This window comes from Conger conger, chromosome 6, assembly GCF_963514075.1.
Source record: "Conger conger chromosome 6, fConCon1.1, whole genome shotgun sequence".
In the NCBI taxonomy this organism is placed as follows: Eukaryota; Metazoa; Chordata; class Actinopteri; order Anguilliformes; family Congridae; genus Conger; species Conger conger.
In genome coordinates, this window is record NC_083765.1 from 26,345,294 (window position 1) to 26,362,629 (window position 17,336).

General features: G+C 48.2%; 1 protein-coding gene across 6 annotated transcripts in view; it reads left to right on the forward strand.

Moving 5' to 3' along the window:
- Positions 1 to 295: 295 nt before the first annotated feature.
- pcm1 (pericentriolar material 1) overlaps positions 296 to 17,336 on the forward strand; it is a 29,999-nt gene continuing 12,958 nt past the window's right edge. For 3 of the 6 annotated variants that reach the window (XM_061244875.1, XM_061244877.1, XM_061244880.1), the window contains exons 1-23: positions 296 to 459; positions 2,379 to 2,498; positions 3,233 to 3,475; positions 3,943 to 4,233; positions 4,696 to 4,866; positions 5,263 to 5,376; positions 6,371 to 6,560; positions 7,064 to 7,173; positions 7,845 to 8,070; positions 8,445 to 8,637; positions 9,513 to 9,689; positions 9,832 to 9,983; positions 10,621 to 10,880; positions 11,204 to 11,322; positions 11,815 to 11,944; positions 13,124 to 13,249; positions 13,342 to 13,508; positions 13,647 to 13,835; positions 14,139 to 14,370; positions 14,479 to 14,624; positions 14,706 to 14,854; positions 15,147 to 15,327; positions 16,715 to 17,049. In XM_061244875.1, coding sequence (XP_061100859.1) covers positions 2,397 to 2,498; positions 3,233 to 3,475; positions 3,943 to 4,233; positions 4,696 to 4,866; positions 5,263 to 5,376; positions 6,371 to 6,560; positions 7,064 to 7,173; positions 7,845 to 8,070; positions 8,445 to 8,637; positions 9,513 to 9,689; positions 9,832 to 9,983; positions 10,621 to 10,880; positions 11,204 to 11,322; positions 11,815 to 11,944; positions 13,124 to 13,249; positions 13,342 to 13,508; positions 13,647 to 13,835; positions 14,139 to 14,370; positions 14,479 to 14,624; positions 14,706 to 14,854; positions 15,147 to 15,327; positions 16,715 to 17,049 — 4,003 coding nt within the window. In that variant the 5' untranslated portion in view covers positions 296 to 459; positions 2,379 to 2,396. Of the gene's footprint in view, positions 460 to 1,163; positions 1,320 to 2,378; positions 2,499 to 3,232; positions 3,476 to 3,942; positions 4,234 to 4,695; positions 4,867 to 5,262; positions 5,377 to 6,370; positions 6,561 to 7,063; positions 7,174 to 7,844; positions 8,071 to 8,444; positions 8,638 to 9,512; positions 9,690 to 9,831; positions 9,984 to 10,620; positions 10,881 to 11,203; positions 11,323 to 11,814; positions 11,945 to 13,123; positions 13,250 to 13,341; positions 13,509 to 13,646; positions 13,836 to 14,138; positions 14,371 to 14,478; positions 14,625 to 14,705; positions 14,855 to 15,146; positions 15,328 to 16,714; positions 17,050 to 17,336 lie in introns of those variants that run through there. The other 3 variants (XM_061244876.1, XM_061244878.1, XM_061244879.1) reach the window with 3 other exon arrangements.

Here is a 17,336-nt window from a genome sequence, read left to right on the forward strand (position 1 = left end):
GTCGCGATGAATAACAAATGAAACGATAAATGATAAATAACCGTCGTGGCTAATTAATAATACAAGCCGGCTTGTAAATGTGGCTTCCATACTCAGAAATGGTCAGATACATATAATTCCCCGCCGTCTAATGTACATAATTTATTTGCAAGTCAATACCGTTTTACCTTAACATCGAAATATTGCTGTATAGAATGTGGCTTACAAACTATGATCATTACATTTAAAGAGGTGTAATTAATACTTAATGTTTGCAACCCGGTAACTATTGGTAACGCCATATCCTTCCGCATGCTTGTAGTGAAAGATGGCGGCCGATCTAGTTATAACATGCAGCTAACGTTAGCTATCTGAAAATACGCAACAAGACGTTTCAAGAGATTTATCAATCTTCGTTGACCACACTGCGGAATTTTATTATCTAGGACTGCAGCCTGTTTTTGTTATATAATTACCGAGGTAGTACATTTCACATTCATACTTTGTCAGCTTGTTAGCTAATGTTCAGGAGATTGTGGCTGTAACGTTAGCTAACTTAGCTTAAACCATCAGCTAGATCGCCGTCTATCTAACGTTAGCTAGCTAGTAGCCTTGCTATAGCTATGTCTATATCGCAACTTCAAAGTTCGATAACGCTAACTTACTTTTTATATTGCTTTCATGGGATGCACCATGTCGCGATGTGGTCTGTCTCTACCGTAACGTTAGCCAATTAGTCGATATATTTGTATTATTGGTACAAATATTATTAGGCTGTCAGGTACCAGCTTGTCCTATGGTATATTGATCTGCACCGTTAGCTAACTAGCTAACCTCTACGTTGGAGAGGGAATGAGTTTCTAGTGGTTTGTGTAGGTTAAGTTAGCTCATTAGCTGGCCAGCTAAAAGGCACGTATATAAACTGTTATTAACGTGAGAATGTTACAGCTATGTTGACACATTCTTACCAAAATGGTAACGTGGCAGTGGTAAATCGATATTAGTTAACCATTAGTTTTCTCATAACTAGCTAAGTGGCCAAATATTGTGCGTGCGACAGAGTGCTGATTAACTTCGCTAACGCATTTTTATTTTTATTATTTTAATGAACATTTTTAATGAGCAATGATGCGTGAGATAAAATTAAACCAGCCGGTTTGGCCATAGACTGTCGCTCGGTTTTAGCACAAGTTAGTACGTTAAGTTGGTGTGACGTTAGCTAACCAGCTGAAAAGTTTTCAACCGACTGGCCAAACAAGGGTTACCATGGTGACGAAAGGTCAGATCCCAGTACTTTCCGAACTGATGCATGGCATTGAATTAAGTTTGTTCTCTTTTTGGTAAGTTACCTATGGAAAATAATACGAATTACATGAACATTGCGGTAACGATGATTTTAGCTAGCTAGCTATTAAGTTTACAGGAGGTAACTTAACGTTACTTCCATAGACTCTAGAAAAAGGTTAGCGTTATCTTATCTTTCGCCCCGTTGAGCCCTGCGAGCTAACTTGGTTAGATATTCCAAAAACGCATTATTATTTTGCACTTCGTGTAAAGTTAGCTTCCTAACAAGCCAAATTGACAAGTAGTTGGCAACGTTAGCGGTCTCGTATAACGTTAGTTTCGCCGTTATTGGCTGGTGGGCTGGCTCTTCATTGTTCGTTGCAGCTCGTTTAAGTTGGGACTCGGTGGGAGGCCGTTCTATTGTTGGAAAAGTTGGACTCAATTGCCGTCTCTGAAGTCGCGTGAATGGTGAAGTTTTGCCGGGAAAACTAACCGTCTTTAGCGGGGTTGACGTTGCGCAGCAGCGCCAGTTCACTGCACAAAGGCTGTGTAAAATAGCCGTTTGTCGTTATCTGTCGAATGCTTGAGGTAGGAAAGTTATAACGGTGTCTATGCCAGCAGGTCAGTGACATTTTATCTAAACTGTTTGATTGGACCAATTTCACTCAACGGTAGAGAACTACCGTGCTAACTTCTTCACGGTTTACAAAATGTGATTTGTTTTTTGTGTGATTTACTATAGCGCAAGTAGTGCTACGTACCTTTGGCTAACGTTACGTTACATATCTTTTTCGAGAAATCAGTGTTCTTTTAATCATGAAGGTTATTGCTATTTGTAGGGCAGACTTATTTTCGTTTTAGTTTAGACGTATTAAAAAGCTGTTTTGCACCCGGGTTGCATTGCGCTCTGGATATCTTTTTTTAATACTTTTTTTTTAAAGTATGTTGACCTGTGTGCGTAGATGTATGTAAAACGTCCAAAAGCAACTATCAGTAGCTTGCGTTTGCGTTTGAAGGCCACTGCCATGCCCAGGTCCTGGCACATATGCTTTGCCTACATGTGTAACGTTAACAGAACACTTGTCACTGTTGAATGACGAGTTTATCCTCAACAGGTGCAGGGTGTTTTGAGGATGGCAACCGGTGGAACACCGTTTGACAACTGTAGAGACGATCAAGATCTGCCCAACTGGGCTGTCAGTAACGGCAGCCTAGAAGACCGGTTAAACAATATGGTAAGATTAAATATATAGGCGGGAGGTGTGCATTTAATGACTGTATCCTGACCTTGTATTCTATATATATATTTTTGGTGTTATTTTCATGATGCTGATTAACAGAAATGTGTATACAATAAAAATGTTTAAAATAGCATTTTCACGATTATAACTCCTGTGTGTTTTGCTCTTAGTTAGTCACTTATAAGCTTTAGTTTAAACTGTATACATGGATCTTGCATGTATAGGCTGATGTTTAGGATCTGTTCTGATCAACTGTCATGGCTTGGGCTTGCATGGCTGCTTCTGGAGTGGGCTCGCTAATCTTATTGATGATGTAACTCATGATGCTTGCAGTAGGATGCATCTGGAAGTCTACTAGAATATTCTGTCTGCAAAATGCATCCAAACTAATTGGGAGGAACTTCATCATGCAAGAGTTTGATGCAAGCAATGCATTTGCTGCCAAATATTAAGTGTTCTTTTCTTTCTTTTACTTATGCTCTGTTTCAATACTTTTGCTCACATAACAATTAAAGTTCAACACATCCAGGTGTGAATACCAGGAAATAAAGGCTGAAATTATTAACTTTGTCTCATTTATCTTTTTATTTCAACCCCAAATGTATTCAGTGTATTACAAAGACAGAGGATTGGCCTTGCCGTTCCAATACTTTTGGAGGGGACTGTATGAAAATGTAAAATAAAAAAATGGGACAGGACTCTTAACAGGCATTTGGTGCCTTTTTCAGGACTGGGGCACACAACAGAAGGCCAACCGGCCCTCAGAGAAGAACCGAAAGAAGTGTGGCACGGCAGTGGAGAGTCGGGTGACCAATGACATCTCGCCAGAGTCCACCCCGGGGGCAGGGCGAAGGCGGGCCCGCACCCCACACTCCTTCCCCCATGTGAAGTACTCCACACAGATGTCTGTGCCAGACCAAGCTGAGCTGGAGAGACTCCGGCAGAGAATCAACTTCACCGATTTAGATGAGGTGGGTTGAAATCTTGACGTCACTGACATGCCATTAATGGTGCAGCCTACTCCAAAATAATCGATTTCACTCAAGAGTCATCGAGTCCGCATTGTTTTTACATTTTAGCAAAGATTTTTCACAAACATACCCTGGACAGAATTCAATATTTGTTTGCAAGGGCTTGGGATTGTACTGACAAATTACAATGTTGAAACTCGAAATCCGTTGGTGTGGTATTTCCTGTTGATGATGATCCCCGACATGTATAATTCAGAAAGTGGAGCTGGCAGGATTTCTCATGCAGTGTTGTCACGGCTCGCCTCAGTCACCTGTGGACCTTTCTCAAATTATTTTGTAATCCAAGAACTTAGAACGATAGTCTGTGTTGTCTCTGTGCTTTACCCCCGCCGGAAATGTGATGAGGTGGCTGAAAACTAAAATGAGAAACGAGTGAATATGTATTTTATAAAATCTTTTTTTAACAGAGAAGCATCGGGAGTGATTCTCAGGGACGAGTCACGGCCGCAAACAACCAAAGACAGCTTGCCGATGACAAAAAGGCCTTCAACTTTTTACCGCTTCACGTGAACACAAACAAAAGCAAGGAGTCCTCTGTCCCTGCTCCTCCAGCTGCAGTGCCTCTGTCTGCCAGCAGGGGTGCTAAAAAGCAGGCCCTGGTCTTGGACCTAGGAGCCTGTGATCTGAGTAAGGCGGGCCGGGCTGAGCGAGGAGCAGGGGACCATGGGAGAGGAGAGCTGGGGATCGACAGCAGCCAGGTAACCTTTAAACTTGTTCCTCCATGAAGTGTCTATTATTACTTAGAGTGGTTTGGGGGTTTTTGGGGGGGGACGAAAATTGGGGATGGGGATGGAACATATTTGACCCATACTTTTCCCAAATGGTTGGTGTTCAAAATTCAAATGAAAAATGCTAACTGTGTTGGCTGGAAGTAAAATGAGAAACAGTGAGACATTTGGCACAGAGGTGATTGTAAGTGAGCTCTTTAAAAAAATAAATTCTTGGCAAATTCTACCGTATGTCAATCTGTGCTTGTTCACTTCAGGGTTAGATGACCGCTTACATGGGGTGAAGCGCATTGCTTAGACATTAGTGCACATTCAGAAAATCGATGCCGAGAACAAGCTCGTTATTGAAAGCGGCGGAGAAATGCGCCAGATCCCTGCAGAATCTGGCTCGCCTGTCCATACTTACCGCAGAATGTGTTGTGCTTTTCTCAGGTTGTCAGCAAGCTTGTTCAGATTAGGGAGTATATTGGCAAGGCCAGCACCATAAGGGACGACCTGGTGGAGAAAAACGATATCCCTGCCAATGTTGAGCGTTTATCGCACCTAATAGTACACCTAAAGGAGCAGGAAAAGTCCTACTTGAGATACCTACAAAAGATGTTGGTTAGTATACCAAGATTTATTTTTTATGCATGGGACTGGGGGCGATGAGCTGAAATGTATTTTCAGTGGCTGTTCTGAACGTCATCGCAGAACAGTTAGCTTTGTTCGCACTACGCTTGGCTTTGCATGCTCATCATGCTTTTGTAGTTATCTGTTGCGGTTAAGCGACAACATAATTTGATCCCTGTTTTCCGAGCATGCCATTGCCAAAATCACGTTGTACTTGCCGGAATTCGTATACGTTTTTTTTTTTTTTTGGGCGTTGCTGTAACACCCTGCTGTTTGTGAGCCACACAGACATTTAGCAGTGGAACAAGCTTTTAGGAGGACATGGCCCTCCGCAGACGTTGTTGCAGAAATGGCACCTGGGCTAATGTTGTGGTTGCGTCCCTGCAGGCCGGGCAGAAGGACAGAGATGAGGTCCGCGCCGTGGACTTGGAGGCAGGGTTGGCGTCCGTGGCCGAGAGCGTCTCCCTGAACGCGGAGGCGCAGCCCGAGGGCTCTGCTGCTGTAAGTGCTGCTGGACCGACAGCCGGGCTCCTCTTTACAGGCGTCTCTACGGCAGGGTACCGAACCCCAGTTCCCATACAGCCGGGCTCCTCTTTACAGGCGTCTCTACGGCAGGGTACCGAACCCCAGTTCCCATACAGCCGGGCTCCTCTTTACAGGCGTCTCTACGGCAGGGTACCGAACCCCAGTTCCCATACAGCCGGGCTCCTCTTTACAGGCGTCTCTACGGCAGGGTACCGAACCCCAGTTCCCATACAGCCGGGCTCCTCTTTACAGGCGTCTCTATGACAGGGTACCGAACCCCAGTTCCCATACAGCCGCTTCTTTTTGGTGCAGATTTCAGCCACCTGCCTTCACTAGCTAATGACAGCAGGTAGTGGCTAATGTTAAACTCTGTCAAAACCAAAAAATAATTTAAACAAATAAAGCAATCAAGTAGTTCAATGACCTTTCATGTCATTGTTTTCTCTATTTTAAAAAATGTGTTTGTTCATGCACTGTTTAGGCACCAGTATTGTTTTGGCTTTGGTATTGGTAAAATCTAACCGATACCTATCCCTCGTAACACCCTCGTGACCCAGGAGCTCCAGAGTTGCATTTCCCGGACTGGGGGGTGAGAGGGGCTGGATGCCTTTCATGCAGCTCCTACTAGCATTGATACCAATAAAATGCAACATTACACAAGGGGCATATGGGCTGCATCTCTTTGTTTTCACATGCTGTTTTAAGGTTGGGTCACAAGAACTGTATTTGCCTTTCTAGTGTTTTTAATAATTTTTGTAATGTATATATTTTTTGCTAACGAAACAATTAATGGCATTTTTAAAGTACTGTCAAAACAAACACTTCTCTTGAATAACTAAAAAAAAGAAAGAATAACTAAAAAGACCTGCTGATTTAATAGGGGGAAATCTGTGTTTTTCGGGATTTATTCCCTGGTGAATGCGGGGTCGTTCTTGGGCGGGGCTCCACTGACGGGCAGCGCGTGTCTCAGGGCTGGACCAGGCTTGCGGGGACGAAGGAGGAGGAAGAGGAGGAGCTGGAGAATCTGCGCAGGCAGCAGGAGCTTCTGAAGAAGATGCTGATGCAGCAGGAGCAGCTGCGTGCCCTGCGTGGCCAGCAGGAGGCGCTCATGGCCATGCAGAGTCAGGCCCCGCGCACGGGCGCGGTTCTGGATGACACGGGTGAGGCTTCCTGTAGCACTGATGACCTGGTAACGCTTTAGGAGCCCTGCGTGTGTCTGAAACGAAATCACGTGCCCCTGTGTGATGCCTCTCAGAGTCCCCCTGCTCCCAGAAAAGGCCCCCTCACTCCCGGTGATTCAAATCCTGGTGAAAAAGATAACTTGCCAAACATTGCAGCCATGAAAATAATAGTCAGTTGTAGCAAATTCATTATTTTGTGTAAAAATAAGAACAGGACAGGTAAATGTCCGAGCGAGGAAGAGAAATGGAAAAATGCTTTTAAATAAAATATCTATTCCTCACTTCCAAAGCACCTTTGCAATGTTGAAAAAATTGGTGGTGATTGAATTGACTTTGTTTTTCTTTCCTTATATGTTACTGGGAAACTTACAGCCAGGTAGCATTGGGCCCATTTTATTGGCCGACGTAGTGGGGTATGTAAGTATATATGATGCTCACACCTGTGATGTTTACTCATGAATTGCCCGTTCCCATGTCTCTAGTGGTAACAGAAACAACGGGCAGTGTTTCTGGATTGAGTATCACCGCAGAGCTGAATGACGAACTGAATTATTTAATACAGCGGTTCCACAACCAGCTTCATGACACACAGGTAGAGTGGATCTTTCTTCTTGCTCCAACCCCTTGTTCTCAGAGTGAGCGATTTTGTCGACCAGTTGCCGGGAGTCCATTCATTTTCTATGAAGCTGTGCCACTGCCAGCAACATCACCAACTGAGTAACTAAGGGAGGAAAGTTGGTGAAAAAAGTTGCCTGTGCCTTAACTTTACCTGCATTGCCCGTCCACATCCAATCAAGTGAGTTTCTCCTACCGCTTTGATCCTATTTTGTGAATAATTGTTCTGCTCCACTTCACGAAGAAGTCGCTAAAAACAAGGATAGTCAGCAGAGTGGCAGATTTGGCATTTGATGCACTATTGTGGCGTTATTTCTCTAGTCGCTCTCTGTGAGAACATGGGTTAATGGGTGTTTTGCATTTGAAGTTTTATTTTATTTTGCTGTATAACTCAGGGCTACACAACCCTGTTCCTGGAGATCTGCTGTCCAGTAGATTATGATTTAAACCATGGCACACCTGATTCTACTTATTTGCTGCTCAATGAGATCACTAGCTGTTGAATGTGCTGTGCTTTGTTTGGGGTGGGAGTGAACCTAAAGTACCAGGGTCTTAATGTCATTCATTGTGTCAGTAAACGTGTTTGGACTACTGTGGTAAGATGTACTGTATAATGAAGTAGCTTCCCCACACTAATGCTCTTGCCAGACAAAGGTGGTTCCAGACAACCGGAGGCAAGCAGAGAGCCTGTCCCTGGCCAGGGAGGTCTCCAGAGTGCGGCCGCTGCCCCCCACCCGCCCCCAGCATGCCCCTGCATCCGTGTCCAGCGCTCGACTCACCAAGCTCCAGGAGCTGCAGGACAAGAAGGAAACCATGGACAAAATCCTGGAGGAGCTGCACACTCTGAGAGACCACACGCTCAACAACCGATCCTGTGAGTGCTCGGTTACACTGAACTACAGATCCTGTGAGTGCTCGGTTACACTGAACTACAGATCCTGTGAATGCTCGGTTACACTGAACTACAGATCCTGTGAATGCTCGGTTACACTGAGACCACACGCTGAACAACAGTTTTTGTTATGGTCCTTTTCGAGTATAACACATGCTGTGTATAGAATTTGCTTGTAGAACTGGGGAATAAAAATAGAATAGCCTTTTTCATTCTTGTGTAAGAGTGGTAGGTTTCTTAAGGACTTAACAGAAGACTGTGGACTAGAAGGTCAAAAGCAAGTAGCGTAGGTTTTATGGTCTTGTATTAAGGAGTTGCGTTAAATGGGCATCTTGTGTCTGGCTTTAATATGTCAGATGGAGTGATGTCTGGCCTGGGTCAGCGCGGGCCGGAGCAGAGGGAGCTGGTGCCTGGGGGCTCCGTGGAGCGGCCCTCAGCACTCAACAGGGAGCTGAATGGGCGTGTCGGCGTGGTCATCAGACACGACTCTGCCTCCTCCTACCGCGAGCCCCAGCCGGAGGACAGCGCCAACCCCCCAGATAAACTCAGGTGCATTCGTCTGCCTGTTAATTACTGAGAAACTAGTTTCCAGGTAATCAGTTGGTCTGTTCGCCAGTCGGCTAGCTAATCAGTCCGTCAATGAACCAGTCTGTCAAAGTCCCCAAAAAACTATCCGTCAGTCAAGATCAGACATGCAGCCAATCACTAAAAGGTTTGTCAAACTAATCGGCTGTCTTAGTATGTAAGATGTTGAACTGAAAGTTCTCCGGCTTGGCAGAAAGTCTTCAGTAGCGGCTGTTGGGGGAGAGTCCCACTTTATAGGACCAGTGTGAGTGTGCTATGGTTTAGGGCTTGGCGGTAGAAAAGGAGAGCGTTCTCTCAGAAAGAGAAAGTGGAAAGCGTTTCCTCCTCGCCCTGGCCTGGATCGGAGCGCTCTCTCCCCGGAGCCTCATGGCCCACTTTCACACCTAAATTTAGGCTGGCCTTTTTTCCCCCTCCTCCTTATGGATTTCTCCCATCCGACTGCACACAATGTGCTGACCCTAAAAATTGCTTCGAATCGGCTGCTGTTGCACTGTTATAAGAGCTAAACGGGGCTAATTTCACGTGTTTGTGTCCTACGCTAGCCTCCTTGTTCGTGTTTCTGTGTTGAGCTTTTCTGTCAGTGTGGGTTGTTTTTAATTATTCTGCTGTTCTGCGTGGGGTTATTTCCTTCAGTGTATGTAGGCCATGGAGTTCTTCCTCACGCTACATATGGGTTATGATGTGATGCACATGGATGTGCTAGTTAATTACTTAACTGTTCGTTCTTGAAATATTCCTTTCTCTCACTGTGGGTTACTGAGATTCACTTCTTTGAATGTGTGGGTTAGTCAGATGGTCCGTTCTGTGACTGTGGCTCATGGAGACTCTGTCTGATGCAGGAAGCTGAAGGAGGTCCATAAGAGGCTGAACGAGCTGCGGGAGCTGGTGCAGTACTACGAGCAGTCGTCCGACATGATGGCCGACACCGTGAACGAGAACGTCAAAGACGAGGACGATGACACCGAGGCCATGTTCGACTCCGAGCAGGAGAACCCCGAGCCAGTTACCAAAATAAGGCCAGCATTGGGGCAGCTTTTTTGTGGGGCGCCTAGCATGTCTATGTAAAAATAAAAAATAAAAAATGGAATGCCGGTGCACTGTGTGTGTAACGGGTTTATTAACTGCAGTGTTGACCTTTGAATAAATGCATCTCATCAGAAACCCTCGGCATGCTGGGAACTGGGTGGACACGAGTGGCGCGACCAGCTCTCACAGGACCAACAACCAGGACGGGAGGCTGAACACAAACTGCGAGATCAACAACCGCTCAGCTGCCAACCTGAGGAGCCTAAACTTCCGCTCCACCATCGGTGAGACAGGCCAGTCCATCCTAGCGCTTTAACATGGGGCTGCTGGGACCAGTTAGTATCCACATGATGCCTCCTGTGTATTTGACAAACTTCACTGGCTTGCACTAGAACTGTCTTGCAAATGAGATTTGCTTTCAGGTGTGATGCTTTACTGTTAACCCCCGAGATGAGCCATACATACTGCTCAGTTCTGTGTGTGTGTATCTTGGGTGTTCGCATTGATTGAAATTGTTCAGTGAGACTGTTTCTGAGCGTGCCAGCATTCTGGTCTCATTGCTTGTTCTCATTCTGGTACAGGGTTGAGCAGGGAGGGTAATTTTGGCTCCTGGCTTCCAAGCTAACTTGAGCTTAATTGGAACAATTAAAAAAAAAAATATATATATATATATATATATATATATGTGATCTAAAATGTTCACTACATTTCTTTACAAGCTCAGGAAGAAAGCTGATGACTGTTATGTGACGCTAACCTACGAGTTAACCTGCATTGGTGTGTTCATGTAGTTAGCAAGTTGGGTAATTAAGCTAATAACTGCCCGGCCATATTCTTTAGTTATTTAGGAACCCCAACAGGGCTCATGGTAAAATGTAAGGACTAAGTCTGTGGGCTCTCTGGGGACTCTGTTCGATGCAGAGTGCCAGTACAACAGGTACCACACCTACAACGAGCCCAAAGATGGCAGCGAAGACGAGGAAGTGGAGGAGGAGGATGAGAGGGAAGGGCTGGTGGATGAAGAGGAGGTGCAGGAGCCGGGGCCCGGCAACGAGGCGTCGGGTTCGAGCCGCCGGAGCAGCCTGGGAGGGGGGGATCCTGAGCTGGTGCAGAAGGTCCGCCGCCTCCAGACCGCCAAACAGAAGCTGAGGCAGCTGCAGGAGCTGGTCGCCATGGTGCAGGTGGGGCTGGTTTACCGGGCAACCTTTCAGCCAATCCCGTCATCTCTGCCAAAGTGGGGCGTGTATGCATTCCTATAATGTCGAGCAGCACATCTTGCAAGATCTTTCCCTTGTATCTCAGGGTGAACATGTCTGCTGCCTGAGTAGCACAGTGTGGTGTAACGAGGGTTGCTAATGCAATTTAAATGATGCACTGGGATTGAAAATGGAGCTTTGGTGTCATGAATATGTTGAGTGTCCGACCACTGGCAGCAGGACGCTTTAAGAGAGCGGCTCAAGCAGCTTCAGCCTGCTCACGGGGGCCTCGGCTTTTTCTGCCCCAGAGCGACGATACGGACGCCACCACAGCTAACGAGGAGGAGGGGCCAGTCCAGCAGCCCAACAACGCGCGGGCACCCGTCCCCAAACCCCAGCGGGACCCGTCTGCGACCGAGGCTGCCAGGTGAGCCCTCAATCCCCCCAACATATCGGGGTCAGACCCCAGCTCACGCTTCACCGCGCTGAGCACCCAGGGGGTCGTACTGCGATTTCCTGGAAAGGCAATGATAGATGTTCAGTTTGTGCTCTGGCGCAAATCACTTTTGTGCATTCATGGATTTGTATTGAAATGTTGAAATGCAGCCTTCCCTTCTGCTATTATATATGGCCGTAGTAATTGCTCACATCTTGCTGTGACAGGGGGCGCTGTAGAGCAGATACAGGGCTTTATGTTTATTCAGACCAGGGGTGTCCAGTCTTATCCGAAAACGGCCGGTTTCCAGGATTTTGTTTTAGTCCAGCCCAACAACACCTGATTTAACTATATAACTAATCACAGTCTTCAGTCAAGACCTTGATGTGTAGAATTGGATGTCTTGGTGCTGGGTTAAAACACCAGCATTTTTTGGATAAGAGCGGCCCTGATGTAGACCCATGTTTCCCTGTGGCGTGGCAGGGAGAAGTTCTATCAGGCCAAGCTGAAGCAGCAGCAGCGGGAGCTGGGCAGGCTGCAGGAGGAGAGACAGCGCCTCACTGAGATCCAGGGAAAGATCCACGACCTGCAGTGGGCCTGCCCTGACTTACAGGTACAGAACACCCCTGCCCCTGACTTACAGGTACAGAACACCCCTGCCCCAGACTTACAGGTACAGAACACCCCTGCCCCTGACTTACAGGTACAGAACACAACCCTGCCCCTGACTTACAGGTACAGAACACAACCCTGCCCCTGACTTACAGGTACAGAACACCCCTGCCCCAGACTTACAGGTACAGAACACCCCTGCCCCTGACTTACAGGTACAGAACACCCCTGCCCCTGACTTACAGGTACAGAACACCCCTGCCCAAGACTTACAGGTACAGAACACCCCTGCCCTTGACTTACAGGTACAGAACACAACCCTGCCCCAGACTTACAGGTACAGAACACAACCCTGCCCCAGACTTACAGGTACAGAACACAACCCTGCCCCAGACTTACAGGTACAGAACACAACCCTGCCCCAGACTTACAGGTACAGAACACAACCCTGCCCCAGACTTACAGGTACAGAACACAACCCTGCCCCAGACTTACAGGTACAGAACACAACCCTGCCCCAGACTTACAGGTACAGAACACACACCTGCCCCAGACTTACAGGTACAGAACACACCCCTGCCCCTGACTTACAGGTACAGAACACAACCCTGCCCCAGACTTACAGGTACAGAACACAACCCTGCCCCAGACTTACAGGTACAGAACACAACCCTGCCCCAGACTTACAGGTACAGAACACACACCAGCCCCAGACTTACAGGTACAGAACACACACCTGCCCCAGACTTACAGGTACAGAACACACCCCTGCCCCTGACTTACAGGTACAGAACACACACCTGCCCAGACTTAGAGGTACAGCACACACCTTATGATGTGTGTGACAGGGAAAGCCTGTAGCGTAGTGGTTATGGTACATGACTGGGACCAGCAAGGTTGGTGGTTCGATCACTGGTGTAGCCATAATAAGTTCTGCACAGCTGTTGGGCCCTTGGGCAAGGCCCTTAACCCCACATTGCTACAGGGTGGTTTGTCTCCTGCTTAGTTAGATAAACTCCAATTTGTTTTGGATAAAGGTGTCTGAGCGTCTGTAAAGGTTTATTTTCTCTGTCACAGCGCACAGCGCGGTTTGTATTGTGTGCATGTCCTGTCTCCAGTAAGTGGTAATTGGCCTGGCTAAGTTGCCCCGTTCCAATGGAAGGTTTCCTGCCTCTCTTAGTCTTCCTTGTCCAGCACGATGAGTCAGCAGGACCCCAGGAAGCCCCCTGAGGTACCATCGACCCCCAGCGCCGGCGCTAACGGACCGGCACCCCTCTCCACAGAGGAGCTCGTCCCTGAAAACGAGGTAGAGGCCTGCTGCCCCCCCTGATCGCTCGGTGCTGCCCTCCGCTGGCAGCCTGATGCACCTGCCTCACAGCCGTGCCCCTCTGCTTCCAGCTCTTCTCAGAGATTCGGCGGCACCAGGTCCTGCGGGAGGAGCTGAGGCACCGGAGGAAGCAGCTGGAGGGCCTGATGGCCGAGCAGCAGAGGCGGACCCAGCTGCCGGACTCCGCCTGTGGGGCCCCGCCCCTGCCCACCCCGCAGCCACTGAGCAGGGACGAGAGGTGGGCGCAGCGCTGTGCGGGGGGGAGGGGCGGGGGCCGGGGCTGCTTTATGGGGTGGTGTCGGGTGTAGGTTGTGGGTGGTTTATGCGGTGGTGTAGGTTTGGGGATTGGTGTTCTAAATTTGGGATTCCTTCACAGGACCATGGCCACGTGGGGCGGGTCCACACCCCGCCACCTAGAGGATGAGGACTGCTACCCCTCGGAGACGGGGGCTGAGGAGGAAGAGGAGGAAGAGGAAGAGGAGGCAGATTCCAGCTCCAGCGAGGACCTGCCCCTGTACACCAGTCGGACCCAGGCCTCCTTCAGCGGGCACAAGTCCAATGAGAGGTGTGGGGTGTGGGGTGTGGGGTGTGGGGTGTGGGGTGTGGGGCGGGGAGTTTCTTCCTGCTGTTGAGGAATTGGCTCAATGCAGAGGCTTCACTCTGTTTTAATTAAACATCCTTTTTTGAGGATACAAATGAACAATTTCCACTTTAAATATTTTCAACGTGAAGAGGATTTCAGGCTTCAGTTGGCATATTTCTCATTCTCCAGTGTGTAACATACGCTGCATTTAAATGGCTCTCAGTGAATGACTTTTATTGCTGTATGCAAGCAGGTCTAAACGGTGCCTCTCTGCTCTTGTCCCAGTGGTCCGAAGGCCTCAAACCCGTACCCAGCTGGCGCTGCGGCGGGCCCCGCCTCCAGCGGGCGGGGCAGGCAGCAGGGCGGAGCCGGGGGGCGGAGGCAGGAGAACATGCACTGGGCCTGGGCACGCTCCCCTCCGGAGGTGCAGCAGCACTGGCAGGATCAGGTGACCCAGCTGCACAAACAGCTGCAGTTCAGCACCTCCATGTGCCAGACTCTCCTGCACGACCAGCAGGTGTGCAGGCGTCATAACTACCAGTGTTACTGGGCACTGTTTGCCCTCATGCATGGGGTTTCATAACTGAGTCTCTCTCTCCCCTTCTCTCTCTCTCTCTCTCTCTAGTCTCTGTCCTGTTTGCTGCAGTCTCTCCTCTCCACTCCGTACAGCGTGATCCCCAGCAACGTGGGCTCTCCGCAGGTGCACCTGGTCATGCACCAGCTCAACCAGTGCTACACACAGTTGGCGTGGCAACAGAACAACGTACAGAGGTAAATACCGAAGCAGAAGCGGCCCCTCCAGGCAGGTGGCTTTGGCCACGACGCGCGCTAACGGATCTGAAACGTTTACAGGTTGAAGCAGCTGCTGAACGAGCTGCTCCTCCAGCAGCAGCAGGCCCAGCCCGGACAGCAGAGCGCCCGCCCTGCCTCCCCCGGAGCGTTCGTCCCGCCCTTCCCCATGGGCCTGCCCGGACTGGCCGGATTCTCTCCCGTCCCCACCGGTACGGGCCCAGCAGGAGACCAGCTGCCTCGCATTCGGTGCTCCGGTTAGGGTGTGTGGCTTAGGGCCGCACCATATGAGGAAGATATGCGATGGCGTCGTTGAATTATTGCAATGACCATATACGGCTTGATAAATAAACTAATATTGAACCATGCAGCGCTGTATAAAGTAAATGTGAGGTACCCTGTTGAGGCGGCCATGTTGCCTCTCGGGATACGATGGGTGCTGAATGTCCATCTTGTGGATGGAGCGCAGTATGGTGATTCTCCTTTCTCCCTCTTGGCGGTCAGGGCTGGGGTTTAGCCCCATGTTCGCTCCTGATTTTGGGCAGACTGCAGTCCCCCAGCCCGGTGCCCAACAGCAGATGGACCACAACTCTTCAGCGAGGACGGAGTACATGAGCTTCCCCCAGCCCCCTCCCCCTCCTCCACCCCCCCAGGAACGGACCGCTGCCGGTGCAGCTGACAAACGGTAACTCCCGCCTACCTGTACCTGGCCATGCTTCCACCCACAGATTCTCTATAAAAAAACTGATCTACAGCTCCCGAGTCCCATTCGTTGTCTTCACTCCTCTAGTAATGTTTTAAGTCTTGTAAGTGGGTGACTTTTGGACTGTCAGGGAGGGGCACATTCTAAAACCCTCGGCTGCTGTGTAAAAGTGGAACATCACAAGTAGATCACTTGGGTTCATCTTAAAATAACAAATAAAAGGATGCATGTGGAACACCACCTTGATCTTTTATGTGGAATATGACCTGCTGATTATTTCTGTTATTTTTAGTGCTCGGTCTTTCTCGCTCTATTATACAGTCCCCTCCAAAAGTATTGGAACAGCAAGCCCAATTCCTTTTGTTTTTGCAGTACACTGAATACATTTGGGGTTCAGATAAAAAGAACACGAGATCAGAGTTCCGAATTTCAGCTTTTATTTCCTGGTTATTATACCTAGATGTGTTAAACTACTTGGAACACAGCACCTTTGGTATTAGACCACCACAAAAAGTGGTGGAACGGAGATTAAGTAATTAACACTTAATATTTGGTAGCATGTCCCTTGCTTGCAATAACTGCATCAAACCTGTCCCATTGACATCACCAAACTGTTGCATTCTTGAATCTTCAATAAAGATTAGTGAGCCAACTCCAGAAGCAGCCATGCAAGCCCAAGCCATGACACTTCCTCCAATGTGCTTCACAGATGAGCTTGTATGTTTTGGATCATGAGCCGATCCCTTCTTTCTCCACAGTTTGGCCTTTCCATCACTTTGGCAGAGGTTAATCTTGGTCTCAGCTGTCCATAAAACTTTGTTCCAGAACTTTTGTGGCTCATCTCTGTACTTCGTAATCTTGCCTTCCGATTCTTACTACTGATGAGTGGTTTACATCTTGTGGTATAGCCTCTGTATTGCCGTTCTCTAAGTCTTCTTCAGACGGTTGATTGAGATACCTTCACCCCTGCCCTGTGGAGATTGTTTTTGTTTTGTGAAGAAAAACCCCAAAACATCAGTCAGTGACATCACAAACAAAGGATTTGACCTTGCTGTTCCAATACATTTGGAGGGGACTATATTATTTCTGTTGCACTGTATCTTGTTCATTTTGCTTTGGAGTTCACTTCTAAGGGACTGATAATGTTGCCTTGCTGAGGGGACAATGCAAACGAGTATATGCAGGGCTCTACACTTACACTAACGTGAAAAATTTAGGGACCCGCAAATGGTAGTTTTTTTTTTTTTTTTTTTTTTTTTTTTCAGTTGGCATGCATCCATTTTCAGTCAATGGGCCTAAAATGGGGGCACTGTAGAGCCCTGTATATGTAATATTATTCAGTGTGTGTCTGTGTGTGTGTGAACATCAGGACACAGAAAGAGGGAGAGGGAGGGGTGCAGGCAGGCGCGGGGCGGCCTAACGCAGCCCGAGCCGTGAGGGGGGAGCAGCCCCCCGTCCTGCACAGGACTCCTGACCGGGAGGACGAGGGGTCGCCCTCCCCCCTGCCCCGCAGCGGCAGGACCCGGCTGTTCCACCCGGAGTCCCTGGAGAGTCTGAGCAGCCTGCCGGACCCCATCGACCCGACCACCATCACCAGAACCTTCCGGTGCGGCAGGAAGGCCTCGGCCCAGGCCAGCCTGGCTACACGAGACAAGACCCCCACCACCAAGAGGAAGAGGAGCAAGGGACACGCCCGAAACGCAGGTCTGTGTTTTTAGTATGTACACGCATACCAAACGCATGCGTTTTATTTACGTATGTACACAAGCACAAATGAACAAGCATTACATATCAATATTAATCACAAAAAAATACCTTGTTCGCAATTTCGGAAATTTTGCATATTTAAGTTATATAATTATTTTACTCTTTTCTAACGCATACTTTTCCAACATGCCCATGTGTCATATTTGGCACCACATATCTTGTATCACTCAGCTTGTCCACAAATTGTTGGTACTTGGCACAATTTTTAAAGTGATTAATTGATA